Genomic DNA, 18,045 nt, shown 5'->3' with positions numbered 1-18,045 from the left:
TAAAGTGTGTGAAAGAAGAAAGTTAAGAGTAAATGTGAATAAGAGCAAGGTTATTAGGTACAGTAGGGTTGAGGGTCAAGTCAATTGGGAGGTGAGTTTGAATGGAGAAAAACTGGAGGAAGTGAAGTGTTTTAGATATCTGGGAGTGGATCTGGCAGCGGATGGAACCATGGAAGCGGAAGTGGATCATAGGGTGGGGGAGGGGGCGAAAATTCTGGGAGCCTTGAAGAATGTGTGGAAGTCGAGAACATTATCTCGGAAAGCAAAAATGGGTATGTTTGAAGGAATAGTGGTTCCAACAATGTTGTATGGCTGCGAGGCGTGGGCTATGGATAGAGTTGTGCACAGGAGGATGGATGTGCTGGAAATGAGATGTTTGAGGACAATGTGTGGTGTGAGGTGGTTTGATCGAGTAAGTAACGTAAGGGTAAGAGAGATGTGTGGAAATAAAAAGAGCGTGGTTGAGAGAGCAGAAGAGGGTGTTTTGAAATGGTTTGGGCACATGGAGAGAATGAGTGAGGAAAGATTGACCAAGAGGATATATGTGTCGGAGGTGGAGGGAACGAGGAGAAGAGGGAGACCAAATTGGAGGTGGAAAGATGGAGTGAAAAAGATTTTGTGTTATCGGGGCCTGAACATGCAGGAAGGTGAAAGGAGGGCAAGGAATAGAGTTAATTGGAACGATGTGGTATGCCGGGGTTGATGTGCTGTCAGTGGATTGAATCAGGGCATGTGAAGCGTCTGGGGTAAACCATGGAAAGCTGTGTGGGTATGTATATTTGCATGTGTGGACGTATGTATATACATGTGTATGGGGGTGGGTTGGGCCATTTTCTTTCGTCTGTTTCCTTGCGCTACCTCACAAACGCGGGAGACAGGGGCAAAAAAAAAAAAAAAAAAAAAATATATACATATACATACACACGCACATATACACACACACACACACACACATATACATTTATATACATATGAAAAATGTAAGAAATAATTTAGAAAACTGAAACTTCTAGCTTGAAATGAAATGAAAAAATGAATGTCACATAATGGTTCAACCTCTGGCTATGGAAAAGGGAAATGTATAATTTATTTACACAAACATCAGGAGAATTATATTATTGCTATATAATTTGATAATGTTACAGAGACGTATTAATTGAAATTACATTATTGCTATATAATTTGATAATAACACAGATAAGTATTGATTGAAATTATATTATTGCTATATAATTTGATAATATTACAGAGAAGTATTAATTAGAATTATATTAATGCTATATAATTTGATAACATGACAGAGAAGTATTAATTAAAATTATATTAGCTATATAATTTGATAATGCTACAGAGAAGTATTAATTAGAATATTATTGCTATATTATTTGATAATGTTACAGAGAAGTATTAATTACAATAATATTATTGCTATATAATTTGATAATGTTACAGAGAAGTATTAATCAAAATTAAATTATTGCTATACAATTTGATAATGCTACAGAGAAGTATTAATTAGAATTATATTAATGCTTTATAATTGATAATGTTACAGAGAAGTATTAATTAGAATTATATTACTGCTATATAATTTGATAATGTTACGCAGAAGTATTAATTAAAATTGTATTTTATTTATTTATTTATTTATTTAGCTTTGTCGCTGTCTCCCGTGTTAGCGAGGTAGCGCAAGGAAACAGACGAAACAATGGCCCAGCCCACCCACATACACATGTATATGCATACACATCCACACACAGTGGTGATGTGAGAAGGAGATGGAATGAGTATTTTGAAGGTTTGTTGAATGTGTCTGATGACAGAGTGGCAGATATAGGGTGTTTTGGTCGAGGTGGTGTGCAAAGTGAGAGGGTTAGGGAAAATGATTTGGTAAACAGAGAAGAGGTAGTAAAAGCTTTGCGGAAGATGAAAGCCGGCAAGGCAGCAGGTTTGGATGGTATTGCAGTGGAATTTATTAAAAAAGGGGGTGACTGTATTTTTGACTGGTTGGTAAGGTTATTTAATGTATGTATGACTCATGGTGAGGTGCCTGAGGATTGGCGGAATGCGTGCATAGTGCCATTGTACAAAGGCAAAGGGGATAAGAGTGAGTGCTCAAATTACAGAGGTATAAGTTTGTTGAGTATTCCTGGTAAATTATATGGGAGGGTATTGATTGAGAGGGTGAAGGCATGTACAGAGCATCATATTGGGGAAGAGCAGTGTGGTTTCAGAAGTGGTAGAGGATGTGTGGATCAGGTGTTTGCTTTGAAGAATGTATGTGAGAAATACTTAGAAAAGCAAATGGATTTGTATGCAGCATTTATGGATCTGGAGAAGGCATATGATAGAGATGCTCTGTGGAAGGTACTAAGAGTATATGGTGTGGGAGCCAAGTTGTTAGAAGCAGTGAAAAGTTTTTAACGAGGATGTAAGGCATGTGTACGTGTAGGAAGAGAGGAAAGTGATTGGTTCTCAGTGAATGTAGGTTTGCGGCAGGGGTGCGTGATGTCCCCATGGTTGTTTAATTTGTTTATGGATGGGGTTGTTAGGGAGGTGAATGCAAAAGTTCTGGAAAGAGGGGCAAGTATGCAGTCTGTTGGGGATGAGAGAGCTTGGGAAGTGAGTCAGTTGTTGTTGGCTGATGATACAGCGCTGGTAGCTGATTCATGTGAGAAACTGCAGAAGCTGGTGACTGAGTTTGGTAAAGTGTGTGAAAGAAGAAAGTTAAGAGTAAATGTGAATAAGAGCAAGGTTATTAGGTACAATAGGGTTGAGGGTCAAGTCATTTGGGAGGTAAGTTTGAATGGAGAGAAACTGGAGGAAGTGAAGTGTTTTAGATATCTGGGAGTGGATCTTGCAGCAGATGGAACCATGGAAGCAGAAGTGAATCATAGGGTGGGGGAGGGGGCGAAAGTCCTGGGAGCCTTGAAGAATGTTTTAAAGTCGAGAACATTATCTCGGAAAGCAAAAATGGGTATGTTTGAAGGAATAGTGGTTCCAACAATGTTGTATGGCTGCGAGACGTGGGCTATGGATAGAGTTGTGCGCAGGAGGGTGGATGTGCTGGAAATGAGATGTTTGAGGACGATATGTGGTGTGAGGTGGTTTGATCAAGTAAGTAATGTAAGGGTAAGAGAGATGTGTGGAAATAAAAAGAGCATGGTTGAGAGAGCAGAAGAGGGTGTTTTGAAATGGTTTGGGCACATGGAGAGAATGAGTGAGGAAAGACTGACCAAGAGGATATATGTGTCGGAGGTGGAGGGAACGAGGAGAAGTGGGAGACCAAATTGGAGGTGGAAAGATGGGGTGAAAAAGATTTTGAGTGATAGGGGCCTGAACATGCAGGAGGGTGAATGGCGGGCAAGGAATAGAGTGAATTGGATCGATGTGGTATACTGGGGTCGACGTGCTGTTAATGGATTGAACCAGGGCATGTGAAGCATCTGGGGAAAGTTCTGTGGGGCCTGGATGTGGAAAGGGAGCTGTGGTTTCGGTGCATTATTACATGACAGCTAGAGACTGAGTGTGAACGAAAGGGGCCTTTGTTGTCTTTTCCTAGCACTACCTCGTGCACATGAGGGGGGAGGGGGTTGTTATTCCATGTGTGGTGAGGTGGCGATGGGAATAAATAAAGGCATACAGTATGAATTATGTCATGTGTATATATGTATATGTATGTGTGTGTAGATATATATGTGTACATTGAGATGTATAGGTAAGTATATTTGCGTGTGTGGACGTGTATGTATATGCATGTGTATGGGGGTGGGTTGGGCCATTTCTTTCTTCTGTTTCCTTGCGCTACCTCGCAAGCGCAGGAGACAGCGACAAAGCAAAATAAATATAAATAAATATAATTTGCTAATGCTACAAAAGTATTAATTAGAATATATTATTGCTATATAATTTGGTAATGTTAGAGAAGTATTAGTTAGAATTATATTACTGCTATATAATTTGGTAATGTTACAGAGAAGTATTAATTAGAATTATAGGTTTGCTATATAATTTGATAATGTTACAGAGAAGTATTAATTAGAATTAGATTATTGCTATATAATTTGATAATGTTAGAGAAGTATCAATTACGTTATATTATTACTATATAATTTGATAATGTTATGGAGAAATATTAATTAAAATGATATTATTGCTATACACTTTGATAATGTTACAGAGAAGTATTAATTAAAATTATATTATTGCTATACAATTTGATAATGTTACAGAAAATTATTAATTAAAATTATATTATTGCTATATAATTTGATAATGCTACAGAGAAGTGTTGATCAAAATTATATTATTGATATATAATTTGATATAATGTTACAGAGAAGTATTAATTTTCCTTATATTATTACTATATAATTTGATAATGTTACGGAAAAGTATTAATGAAAATTATATCATTGCTATATAATTTGATAATGTTACAGAGAAGTATTAGTTAAAATTATGTTGCTAAATAATTTAATAATGTTACGGAGAATTATTAATTAAAATTATAATATTGCTATATAATTTGATAATGTTACAGAGAAGTATTAACTAAGAATTATATTATTGCTATAAATTTTCATAATGTTACAGGATGGGGAAGGGGGCGAAGGTTCTGGAAGCATTGAAGAATGTGTGGAAGGCGAGAACGTTATCTCGGAGAGCAAAAATGGGTCTCTTTGAAGGAATAGGAGTTCAAACAATGTTATAAGATTGCGAGGCATGGGTTATAGATAGGGCTGTGTGGAGAAGGGTGAATGTGTTGGAAATGAAATGTTTGAGGACAATATGTGGTGTGAGGTGGTTTGATCGAGAAAGTTATGAAAGGGTGAGAGAGATGTGTGGTAATTAAAAGAGTGTGGCTGAGAGAGCAGCAGAGGGTGTATTGAAATGGTTTGGTCACATGGAGAGAATGAGTGAGGAAAGATTGACAAAGAGGATATATGTGTCAGAGGCGGAGGGAATGAGAAGGGAGGGACCAAATTGGAGGTGGAAGGATGGGGTGAAAAAGATTTTGAGTGATCGGGGCCTGAAGATACAGGAGGGTGAAAGGCGCGCAAGGAATAGAGTGAATTGGAACGATGTGGTATACTGGGGTCAATGTGCTGTCAATGGACTGAACCAGGGCATGTGAAGCATCTGGGGTAAACCATGGAAAGTTTTGTGGGGCCTGGATGTGGAAAGGGAGCTGTGATTTTGGTGCATTACACATGAAAGCTAGAGTCTGAGTTTGAACGAATGTAGCCTTTGCTGTTTTTCATGTGTGGCAGGTCTGGCGACAGGAATGGATGAAGGAAGCAAGTATGAATATGTACATGTGTATATATCTGTGTATGTATATGTATGTATACGTTGAAATGTATAGGTATGTATATGTGCGTGTGTGGGCGTTTATGTATATACATGTGGATGTGGGTGGGTTGGGCCATTCTTTCATCTGTTTCCTTGCACTACCTCGCTAATGCCGGAGACAGCAAATACTTTTAATAATATAATTTGATAATGTTACAGAGAAGTAATGATTAGAATAATATTATTGCTATATAACTTGTATCTGTTACAAAGAAGTATTGATTAAAGTCATATTATCTAATATGTTCCAGAGAAGTAATGATTAGAATTATATAAATATATAATTTGTATCTGTTACAGAGAAGTAATGATTAGATTTATATAATTACTATATAATTTTTATCTGTTACAGAGAAGTATTGATTAAAATCATATTTTGTAATTTGTTACAGGGAAGTAATGATTAGAATTATATAATTACTATATAATTTGTATCTGTTACAGAGAAGTATTAAAATTGTATCATTACTATATAATATATATCTGTTAAAGAGATGTAATGATTAGAATTGTAATGTTGCTATATAATTTGTATCTGTCACGAAGAAGTAATTATTAGAATTATATCACCGCTATATATTTTGTATCTGGTACAAAGAAGTAATTAATAGAATTATTATTACTATATAATCTGAATCCAAGACAGAAGTAATTATTATATCAATAATTGGTATCAGTTACAGAGGGAGTAATGATAATACTAAGAATAACTAACCATGGAGCAGTTGTAGTTGTTGGTCAGGTCGTCCACCATGATGGAGATGTACCAGATGATGGAACACTGAGGCTGTTAGACTCATGGCCTCTACCTCCCTGGACAACACCTTGCTTAATACTTCACTCTGCAGGTCAGAGGTCAGAGATAAGTGACCTGTCCATCACAACTCACTATGTGCATGACCTTCATCCTAACCCTGACTAGAGACCAGTCAGGTATCATGACCAGGGACCAACCTAGTGATGTGACCATGTACCAGCCAGGTACCATGACCGGGCACCAGCTAGGTATCATGACCAGGGACCAATCAGGTATAATGACCAGGGACCAGCCTAGTGACATGACCAGGAACCAGCCAGGTATCATGAACAGGGACCAGCCAGGTACCATGACCAGGGACCAGCCTAGTGACAAAAGCAGGGACCAGCCAGGTATCATGAACAGGGACCAGCCAGGTACCATGACCAGGTGACAGTCATGTATCATGACCAGGGACTAGCCTAGTGAAATGACCAGGGACCAGCCTAGTGAAATGACCAGGGACCAGCCAGGTGTCATGACCAGGTACCAGTCATGTATCATGACCAGGAACCAGCCAGGTGACATGACAAGGAACCAACCATGTATCATGACCAGGGACCAGTCAGGTACCATGACCAGGGACCAGCCAGGTACCATGACCAGGGACCAGCTAGGTATTATGACCAGGGACCAGCCAGGTACCATAACCAGGGACCAATCAGGTACCATGACCAGGGACCAGCCAGGTACCATGATCAGGGACCAGACAGGTACCATAACCAGAGACCAGCCAGGTGACATGACCAGGGACCAGCCAGGTATCATGACCAGGGACCAGCCAGGTATCATGACCAGGGACCAGCCAGGTACCATAACAAGGGACCAGCCAGGTAATATGACCAGGGATCATCCATGTATCATGACCAGGGACCAACCAAGTACCATGATCAGGGACCAGTTATGTATTATGACCAGGGACCAGCCATGTATCATGACCAGTGACCAGCCATGTATCATGACCAGGGTCCAGCCATGTACCATAACAAGGGACCAGCCAGGTACCATGACCAGGGACCAGCCAGGTATCATGTCCAGGGACCAGCCATGTATCATGACCAGGTACCAGCCAAGTACCATGACTAGGAACCAGCCTGGTACCAAAACCAGGGACCAGCCAGGTACCATGATCGGGGACCAGACAGGTACCAAGACCAGGGACCAGCCAGATATCATGACCAGGGACCAACCATGTACCATGGCCAGGGACTAACCAGGTACCAAGACCAGGGACCAGCCAGGCACCATGACCAGGAACCAGCCAGGTACCATGACCAGGGACCAGCCAGGTAACATGTTCAGGGACCAGACAGGTACCATAACCAGAGATCAGCCAGGTGATATGACCAGGGACCAGCCAGATATCATGACCAGGGAACAGCAAGGTATCATGACCAGGGAGCAGCCAGGTATCATGACCAGGGAACAGCCAGGTACCATGACCAGGGATCAATCAGGTACCATGACCAGGGACCAGCCAGGTACCATGACCAGGGACCAGCCAGGTACTATGATCAGGGACCAGACAGGTACCATAACCAGAGACCAGCTAGGTGACATGACCAGGGACCAGCCATGTACCATGACCAGGAACCAGCCAGGTATCATGACCAGGGACCAGCCATGTACCATGACCAGGGACCAGCCAGGTACCATGACCAGGGACCAGCCAGGTACTAATATCAGGGACCAGACAGGTACCATAACCAGAGACCAGCCAGGTGACATGACCAGGGACCAGCCAGGTATCATGACCAGGGAGCAGCTAGGTATCATGACCAGGGAGCAGCCAGGTATCATGACCAGGGAACAGCCAGGTACCATGACCAGGGATCAATCAGGTACCATGACCAGGGACCAGCCAGGTACCATGACCAGGGAACAGCCAGGTATCATGACCGGAGACTAGCCATGTACCATGACCAGGAAACAGCCAGGTACCATGACCAGGGACCAGCCATGTATCATGACCAGGGACCAGCCAGGTATCATGACCAGGGACCAGCCAGGTATCATGACCAGGGAGCAGCTAGGTATCATGACCAGGGAGCAGCCAGGTATCATGACCAGGGAACAGCCAGGTACCATGACCAGGGATCAATCAGGTACCATGACCAGGGACCAGCCAGGTACCATGACCAGGGAACAGCCAGGTATCATGACCGGAGACCAGCCATGTACCATGACCAGGAAACAGCCAGGTACCATGACCAGGGACCAGCCATGTATCATGACCAGGGACCAGCCAGGTATCATGACCAGGGACCAGCCATGTATCATGGCCAGGGACCTGCCAGGTACCAAAACAAGGGACCAGCCAGGTAACATGACCAGGGATCATCCACGTATCATGACCAGGTACCAACCAAGTACCATGACCAGGGACCAATTATGTATTATGACCAGGGACCAGCCATGTATCATGACCAGTGACCAGCCATGTATCATGACCAGGGTCCAGCCATGTACCATAACAAGGGACCAGCCAGGTACCATGACCAGGTACCAACCAAGTACCATGACCAGGGACCAATTATGTATTATGACCAGGGACCAGCCATGTATCATGACCAGTGACCAGCCATGTATCATGACCAGGGACCAGCCATGTATCATAACAAGGGACCAGCCAGGTACCATGACCAGGGACCAGCCAGGAACCATGATCAGGGACCAGCCATGTATCATGTCCAGGGACCAGCTAGTACCATAAGGGACCAGCCAGGTAACATGACCAGGGACCAGCCATGTATTATGACCAGGTACCAGCCAAGTACCATGACCAGGGACCTGTCATGTATCATGATCAGGGACTAGCCATGTATCATGACCAGTGACCAGCCATTTATCATGACCAGGGACCAGCCAGGTACCATAACAAGGGACCAACCAGGTACCATGACCAGGGACCAGCCAGGTATCATGACCAGGGAACAACCAGGTACCATGACCAGGGATCAGCCAGGTACCATGACAAAGGACCAGCCAGGTACCATGACCTGGGACCAGCCATGTATCAAGACCAGGCACCATAAGCAGGGAGCAGCAGGTAAGATGACCAGGGACTAGCCAGGTATCTTCCCAGGGACCAGACAGGTATCATGACCAGGGACCAGCTAGGTGCCATGACCAGGGACCAGCTAGGTACCATGACCAGGGACCAGACAGATAGGACACAGTGAGTAGTACAGTAAAATATATTTTTCTTACGATGTCGTTGATTTTATTATTGTGCTGGTTACGTAGTGGTTGATTTTCATGTGTTACTGGTAGGGTCAGGCTGCACACACATGGACCAACACTCTGCAAAGTTCAGGTTAGCTCATCTCCCTTCACATGAACAAGTCAAATTATCATCAATGATCACTATAACAGCTCCACTAATGATTGTAAATACTGATCTCATATTGACATATACTAGCATGGATATATTGATGATAATATATATCATACATCATCACTTTTAGATCTTATATTGACATATACTAGCATGGATATATTGATAATAATATATATCATACATCATCACTCTTAGATCTTACATTGACATATACTAGCATGGATATATTGATATATATATCACATCATTACTATTAGACCTTATCATGATTTTTGTTTACGTTGTAGGCTGCAGACACAGACAAGAGTCAACATCAAGGCCGGGCCTTGACCAAAATGTAAAGAGGTTAATGACAAGGAAAAACAAGAGGCCAGAGAAAATATTTGTGAATTTTGGAGCCGGTAAATAAAGTGAATTTTATATTTGCCAGCTCATAGTTATTGGGAAAGACACAACATGGTAGATGGCTCCAAAAATTTGAGGTGTAGGAAAAGAAACAGTTATCAAAACAGCCCACACTTGAGTTGCCACCGGCCATACAGTAATCATGTGACGCAGCAGCTTGCCGAGTATTGAGTGGTCTAGCTTATGGTGGGGGCACACAAGCAGCCAGCTCTCGGGAACAAAATCCAAAATAATACCTACAGAAGAGGGATAGCGAACCAACATTATGGCGTAGGGCAAGGGGGTCAAGTTTGGAAGTTAGCCTGGGACAGTTTATAAGTTGAACTCAACTCTGTTGAGTGAGGATACAGAACTAGAACCACCCCAGATAAGAGAGCAGTACTTCATATGAGGATTGATAAATCATCTATATAAACGGAACAACTGTTGGGAAGAAAGGAAATTCCATCAAAACAGGATTCCCAGTTTCTTATAGGCTGTCTAAGCTATTTCAAGCTATTTCCGTAATGTGGGATTTCCAAGAATAAGTGGATGCTGCAGTAATACTATGTATGCTCATTGAGTCAAGAAGTGGAATTAAAGAACCATCGAAGGAGGGAGGAAATATGTAAGGAATTTTGATAGAAAGATGGACAGAAACTGGGTCTTGGAGGCCTTCAGTATAACTAGATTTCATCTACCCCACTGAGATACCCTGTCTCCGAGTTTAATGAGGAACTTGTATCGAAACGAGATGCAGATCGAATGAGACGAGCAGAACTGAAGGATGGGGAGGAATACAATTATAATTGTCATCAGCATATGAGTGCACTTGGTTATTTGTGGAAGAAAATCATTGACGAAAAGAAAAAGGTGTAGGGGACAAGATAGAACCTTGAGGGACATTGTTGTTTATGAAGAAAGTTGGAGAGGCTGATCCATCGACATACACAGAGACAGATCAGCCAGGAAAAGTTCAGAAGCTAGATATGAGGGAGCAACAGGAGGGAGGCAAGCCAAAAGAAGGGAGCTTAGAGATGAGACCCCAATTGCAAACCTCGTCCAAAGCTTGCCACATATCAAGGGCAACTACACACGACTCCCCAAACCTTCCAGGGATGATGACCAGACAGTAAGATAGGAAAAAATATCATCTTGCTTTACGAAAGCCATTAATACTGATGATCAGAGAGAAGACTCATGTGAGATTCCAAATATCTAATGATAAGGGAGTTGAGAAGGATTCAAAGACTTTGGAAATGGTAGATGTTAAACTAATAGGATGATAGAGGGGTCAGATTGGTCATCCTTCTTATGGATGAGATATATCAACGCATGCTTCGAAGAAGAAGGAAAAGTTCTGGTTTTTAAACAGAAAGGAACAGACGAGCAAGTTTAGAGGCACACTTGCAGTACATGAGGATAAATGCCATCACGAGTACAGAAGTATCGCATGTCTGAATTCAGAGATCCTTGGATGTGTATATCATGCTTATGTATTGTGCACATGTCAGAAGACTATAACACCCTGGAAGATGGGGATATATTTTCTGGATATTTTGCCATATATTTTATTAGATAAAGAATTATTCATTCATTATAGACCATCAATCATTTCCATATGGCAGCTACATCGTTTCAAAGTCCTCATTGTTAAAATGAGTTTCAGCTACAAGTTGTGTGTTACCAGGATATGGGACAGTCATGCATCCCACCAACCATTTCCTCAACCTCCCTCACTCTTCTGAAAGTGGCTAACTTAACTCCTAATGTATTAACAACTGTTCTTTCACCAATTAGTCACTCAGTTTTTAAAGTTCAAGTTCAGCAGGTTTTTCTCCAAAAACACAAGTTTCTCAGCATTTTCTGCTAAAATCCTCTTACATTTAGCATGACAGATCAAGCCAGCACCATCCACTCACTAGGAACGCTGCATGCAGGGGCAACAAAGATATCGTCACATCAAGGTAGTCTCATCTTTTCTTTCCATCATGACAAACTGTCTTCCCTTGTTCCACTGACTCTCTTGTCCTCGTGATACGACATAGTACATGTCAATATCTTCCAATGCTTTCTGCAGGTATCGCTACTTCAAGCAAGAACACGGGTCACTGATTCATCCAATGTTTCACAGATATTGGTTGTGTTAGTTGTTTGTGTTTTGTCGTCTAACCTAACCTAACCTAACCTAACCTCTTCACATAGTCTGGTAACTGATGATATCACTTGATCAGCTATGTTAGAAGAGGAAAAGAATTTTCTTTTATATTTTGGATCAAACTATGTTGCAACTCTGTACAGATCTTCGCTTTCAAACCAGGAAAATCTTTTTTCAGTATCAGTTCACATTGTTTGTTTCATGATGTTTACTTCCTTTGCTGGTTAGGTTAAGTTGTGGTGACTCAATCATCATTATTTGGTTCAGAGCCACAATCTGAGTTACCTCACAACCTGCTTGACTGAAGTATTGTTTTCGTTACAAGAGCCATCACATTACCTACAGTTGAGTCACTCCATCACATTACCTACAGTTGAGTCACTCTATCACATTACCTACAGTTGAGTCACTCCATCACATTACCTACAGTTGAGTCACTGCATCACATTACCTACAGTTAAGTCACTCCATCACATTACCTACAGTTGAGTCACTCCATCACATTACCTACAGTTGAGTCACTCCATCATTTTCTGGTATCTTCATGAGGTTATAGATATTTTGTACATTATTAACAGTTTAGTTGTGATGAGTGACTTTATTTTGCAGTTGGTAGCACCATACAAACACAGTGACTCATTTATGTCTGATGTTTTCATGTTTGTTTTATGTATCATGGACAACACACAGCTGGGGAGAGGGGGGGTGGTTCCTGCACTATCTTGTGCCATGGTTTAATGATGAAAATATTACAACATTTATCTCGTCTACTTCGTCTTGTAATGATATTCCAGTTTTAACAACTTGTTGTATTGTATACACATCACAGTCCGAATTATTTACACTTGACAGGAATATAGAGCTCTCTTTCCATATTTGTTCCAGCAAACACAATGCACATTTATACTAGAAATGTCCCACTACATCAACAATCATTAAAGTTTCTAGAAATATGCTCTACTGTGTGGCATTTTTGTAATGGCTCAGCACCTAACAAAGTTCAGAGTTGTTATTGATAACATGTGCTGTTGGCCTGAACACCTGCTGAGGTATCTGACCACACAACAGTTGTCAAGGTAATGTTGCTCTCCTGCTTCATTATAAACAGACTGACACATCATTGAAGAATTCAAGCACTGCTACTTGATCCTGTACTGTGGAGCAGCACCTTCAGCCATCATCACTATGTTCTCCTCAACATGAGACATTGGTAAATCATCCATTACTAACATTTATCATACACAATTATTCACTTTATTTAGCTACAGTCATTATACATTTTCCCATAATGAAAATATTCTTCAACATTCCCTAACGTCTGACTTCACCTTTTGCAAAGTAGATCTTTCTGTCTTAGTTTCTCCTCTAACATCTTTATTTCTTCTAATTCTTCAAAATGTTCTTTGTACATTGATTTCAAATGATTTTTCAAAGATGTACTTCCACGTCCCTTTCATGAATATTTTTTTTTTCACCAAAGACATCGCACTTCAATATTTTGTTGTTCCATGAAGTACTGCCACATTGAAGTTTCTTGATGCCATAATACAGTGGGTCAGCAGTAATGCTTAGTCAACTGAACATTAACCACTTGTGAACACTGCCTACCACTGAGGTGAGCACCACTACACTACGACCACTGCATGCTGACTGACCTACGCCACCTCCCCCACACAACGGCCACTACGTGGTGACTGACCCACGCCACCTCCCCCACACTATGGCCACTGCATACTGACTGACCCATGACACCTCCCCCACACTACGGCCAGTGCCCGGTAACTGACCCACGCCACCTCCCCCACACTATGGCCACTGCATACTGATTGACCCATGCCACCTCCCCAACACTACGGCCAGTGCCCAGTGACTGACCCATGCCACCTCCCCCAAACTACGGCCACTGCAAACTGACTGCCCCACGCCACCTCCCCACACTATGGCCAGTGCCCGGTGAATGACCCACGCCACCTCCCCACACTACGGCCAGTGCCTGGTGACTGACCCACGCCACCTCCCGCACACTACAGCCAGTGCCCTGTGACTGACCCACGCCACTTCCCCCACACTATGACCACAGCATGCTGACTGACGCATGCCACCTTCCCAACACTACGGCCACTGCATGCTGACTGACCCATGCCACCTTCCCCACACTACAACCACTGCATACTGACTGACCCATGCCACCTCCCCTACACTACGGCCAGTGCATGGTGACTGACCCACGCCACCTCCCCCATACTATGGCCACTGCATGCTGACTGACCCACGCCATGTCCCCCACACTATGACCAGTGCATACTGACTGACCCATGCCACCTCCCCTACACTACGGCCAGTGCATGGTGACTGACCCACGCCACCTCCCCCACACTACGACCAGTGCCTGGTGACTGACCCATGCCACCTTCTCCACACTATGGCCACTGCATGCTGACTGACCTCCCACCTCCCCTACACTATGGCCACTGCATGCTGACTGACCCACACCACCTCCCCACACTATGACCACTGAATACTGGCTGACCCATGCCACCTTCCCCACGCTACAGCCAGTGCCCGGTGACTAACCCACTACACCTCCCCCACACTACGGCCAGTGCATACTGACTGACCCACGCCACCTCCCCCACACTACGGCCAGTGCATGGTGACTAGCCCACGCCACTTCCTCACACTACGACCACTGCATGCTGAATGACCCATGCCACCTCCCCACACTATAGCCAGTGCCCAGTGACTGACCCACACCACCTCCCCCATGCTACAGCCACTGCATGCTGACTGACCAACCCCACCTCCCCACACTAAGGCTACTGCATGCTGACTGACCCACGACACCTCCCCCACACTATGGCCACTGCATACTGACTGACCCATGCCACCTCCCCCACACTACCGCCACTGCATGCTGACTGACCCATGCCACCTCCTCCACACTATGACCAGTGCCTGGTGACTAACCCAAATCACCTTCCCTACACAATGACCAGTGCCTGGTGACTGACCCACGCCACCTCCCCACACTACAACCAGTGCCTGGTAACTGACCCACGCCACCTCCCCCACACTACGACCAGTGCCTGGTGACTGTCCCACGCCACCTCCCCCACACTACGACCACTGCCTGGTGACTGTCCCACGCCACTTCCCCCCCCCCCCCAACACTTTATAAGAAGCAGTCAGTGTCGCCACTTCTTGTTTTTTCAGTCTTCCGTTATACATATACCACATCCTGTTCATATGTGGTAAAGATGTGGATGCAAGTTTATTAAACCTCAAATGCGGATGTTTAGTTTATCACAACACGGATGCGGATTTCAAAAAAAATTATGCGGATGAGGATATCCGATACATGTGTAATCAGGATCATAAGCCTTGTAAGTGTCCAGACAGTCAAGTGCTTTTCGGACAGTTCGAAAAGATGTTAGGGCAAGATACATAGGATTAGTAAGAGGAGCATCAAGGATGAAGGAATGTAAGAGTCATCCAAGGTGGAGTTAGAGGAGAAGTGGGAACCAAAGAGTTGCTTTGTGTACAGGAGAGGCAGCTATAGTACCGTCAGAACGGAAAAGTGAAGGACAGGAAGAGCTGTATGGCGATGCCCTTAGCTAAAGACCAGAAAGACCTCTCAGTGGATGACCAGGAGAGGTAATCACACTTCATTTAAATAAGGAAGGTTTGCCTCACGGATAACGAGCTTGCAGTGATTACGGGCTGTGATTGATGTTGAATGGGAGTCAGAAGAAGGAAGGAGAGTTTTCCCAAGCCCAACCCCTTGCCTGAGTGGCCTCAGAAAAGGAATGGTTGAACCACGATGGACTGGAAGAAGAGGTCGTCTTGGAAGAAAACGGGATAAATGCTTCCATTTCTGCAGCAATAACCTCTACTGTACGTCTGGTGGAGACAGAAGCATCACCACATAAGAGACACTAGTTTACACAAGTTAAGTCAGGGAAAATATGTGGTAAATTATTCCATTCAGCTTTGCTGAGGTGCCAATATTTACGTTTAGAATGGGCTGCTGGAGGGAGAAGTGCCTTACAACAGATAAATGTGGGGTAAGAGGAACTAACTTGGGGTAAGATTGGGAATTTACATTACAAGGGATTAAAGGTGAAAAACAGATCTAGAATATTAGGAGAATGGTCAAAAATATGGTTAGGGTGAGGCAAGATATGTTTTACATCGTTGAGAATGGAGAGCGTTATGTCTTAACCCCCCCCCCCAACCACATACACACACACATACACGTCATCACCTTCCGTATGGTAGGAAGTCAACCATTCCCTATGGTGAACGTTGAAATTCTCTACATTTAGGACCTGGGCTTGCAGGTGAGTGGATGTCATGGCCTCTCATGGCAGGAGTTTAGATAGCCGAAGAACAATACAAAATTTGTAGAATTAGTAGAAGATTAGGTGAAACAGTGTGGTTGTTGGAAGACAGACCTGGAGCCAGATAACATCAAAATTTGGAGAGTCAAGTTCCTGGAGGTGTGCAACAGGCGTATTGATGGTGGAGTAACCACAAACACCACCTCTGAACCCGAATCGTGAGTGAAATTTACAACTGGATAAGACAAAGGAAGTTATCATTAGATAACCATGTCTCAGAGAGAAGTAGGATTATTAGGAGAGATACTAAACTCATGGTGTTCAACACAAGAGAGGTTACTAGAGAGACCAAGAATGTTGGTTTAGGGAACAGAAACAGGTCTAACAGAGAGGGAAAGGGGCCGGTACTACTCTTGCCACACTCCTCCCTCTCATGAACAATAGTCAGGCTGATTCTTAAAACCCATCATGTCGGGGACTTGGGGACATAGATTTAGTGGACTCTCACATGATTACATTTATTGGATTGGATTCTGGCATGATTATACATAAAAACGATTGTGCAGACAGGAGATAGCAAGAGAACTAATGTGCAGGAAGTGAGGTATGATTAAGTGCATGGTACCTATGATAGCAGGAGCAGCCCTGTTCTGATGAGACACACACAGTAAGACCAACATGATGTAAGATGGTTCTGATCACATTCCTCAGTCACCACGTTACTACAACCCAGGGTGGCTCCTGCCAACAACATACTACATAATGAGTTGAGCCAGGGGTAGGGGACGAGATAATCCTAGTGAAAGACACTATACACCCAACACCAGTGAAGATACTACACATCCAACACCAGTAGAAGACATTATACACCCAACACCAGTGGAAGACACTATACCCAACACCAGTGGAAGACACTATACACCTAGCACCAGTGGATGACACTATACACCCAACACCAGGGGAAGATATAATACCCCAACACCAGTGGAATACACTATACACCTAAAACCAGTGGAACACACTATACACCTAAAACCAGTGGAAGACACTATACATCCAACACTAGTGGAAGATATAATACCCAAACACCAATGGAAGACACTATACACCCAACACCAGTGGAAGACACTATACGCCCAACACCAGTGGAAGACACTGTACACCCAATACCAGTGTATGACTATACACCCAACACCAGTGTAAGACTATACACCCAACACCAGTGGAAGAAACTATACACACAAAGCCAGTGGAAGATACAATACCCCAACACGAGTGGAAGACACTATACACCCAACACCACTGGAAGACATTATATACCCAACACCACTGGAAGACACAATACCCCAGCACCAGTGGAAGACACTATAACCCAACACCAGTGGAAAACACAATACCTCAACACCGGTGAATGACAGTATACACCCAACACCACTGGAAGACGCTATACATTCAACACCAGTGGAAGATACAATACCCTAACACCAGTGAAAGACACTATACACCCATCACCAGTGGAAGATACAATACCTCAACACGAGTGGAAGACACTATACACCCAACACCAGTGCAAGACACTATACATCCAACACCAATGGAAGACACTTTACACCCAACACCAGTTGAAGACACTATACATCCAACACCAGTGGAAGACACTTTAGACTCAACA

General features: G+C 43.3%; 1 protein-coding gene across 1 annotated transcript in view; it reads right to left on the bottom strand.

The window, feature by feature from the left end:
• Positions 1 to 18,045, bottom strand: part of LOC139749643 (uncharacterized) — an 80,079-nt gene that overhangs the window by 21,042 nt on the left and 40,992 nt on the right. Inside the window, exons 3-4 of the mRNA XM_071663815.1 lie at positions 9,362 to 9,454; positions 6,071 to 6,197 (exon numbers count right to left, since the gene is read on the bottom strand). Coding sequence (XP_071519916.1) covers positions 6,071 to 6,197; positions 9,362 to 9,454 — 220 coding nt within the window. The remainder of the gene's footprint in view (positions 1 to 6,070; positions 6,198 to 9,361; positions 9,455 to 18,045) is intronic.

The sequence above is a fragment of the Panulirus ornatus genome, chromosome 7, assembly GCF_036320965.1.
Source record: "Panulirus ornatus isolate Po-2019 chromosome 7, ASM3632096v1, whole genome shotgun sequence".
In the NCBI taxonomy this organism is placed as follows: Eukaryota; Metazoa; Arthropoda; class Malacostraca; order Decapoda; family Palinuridae; genus Panulirus; species Panulirus ornatus.
The sequence above is the reverse complement of the archived record's forward strand: the minus strand, read 5'-3'. Positions and strand labels throughout refer to the sequence as shown.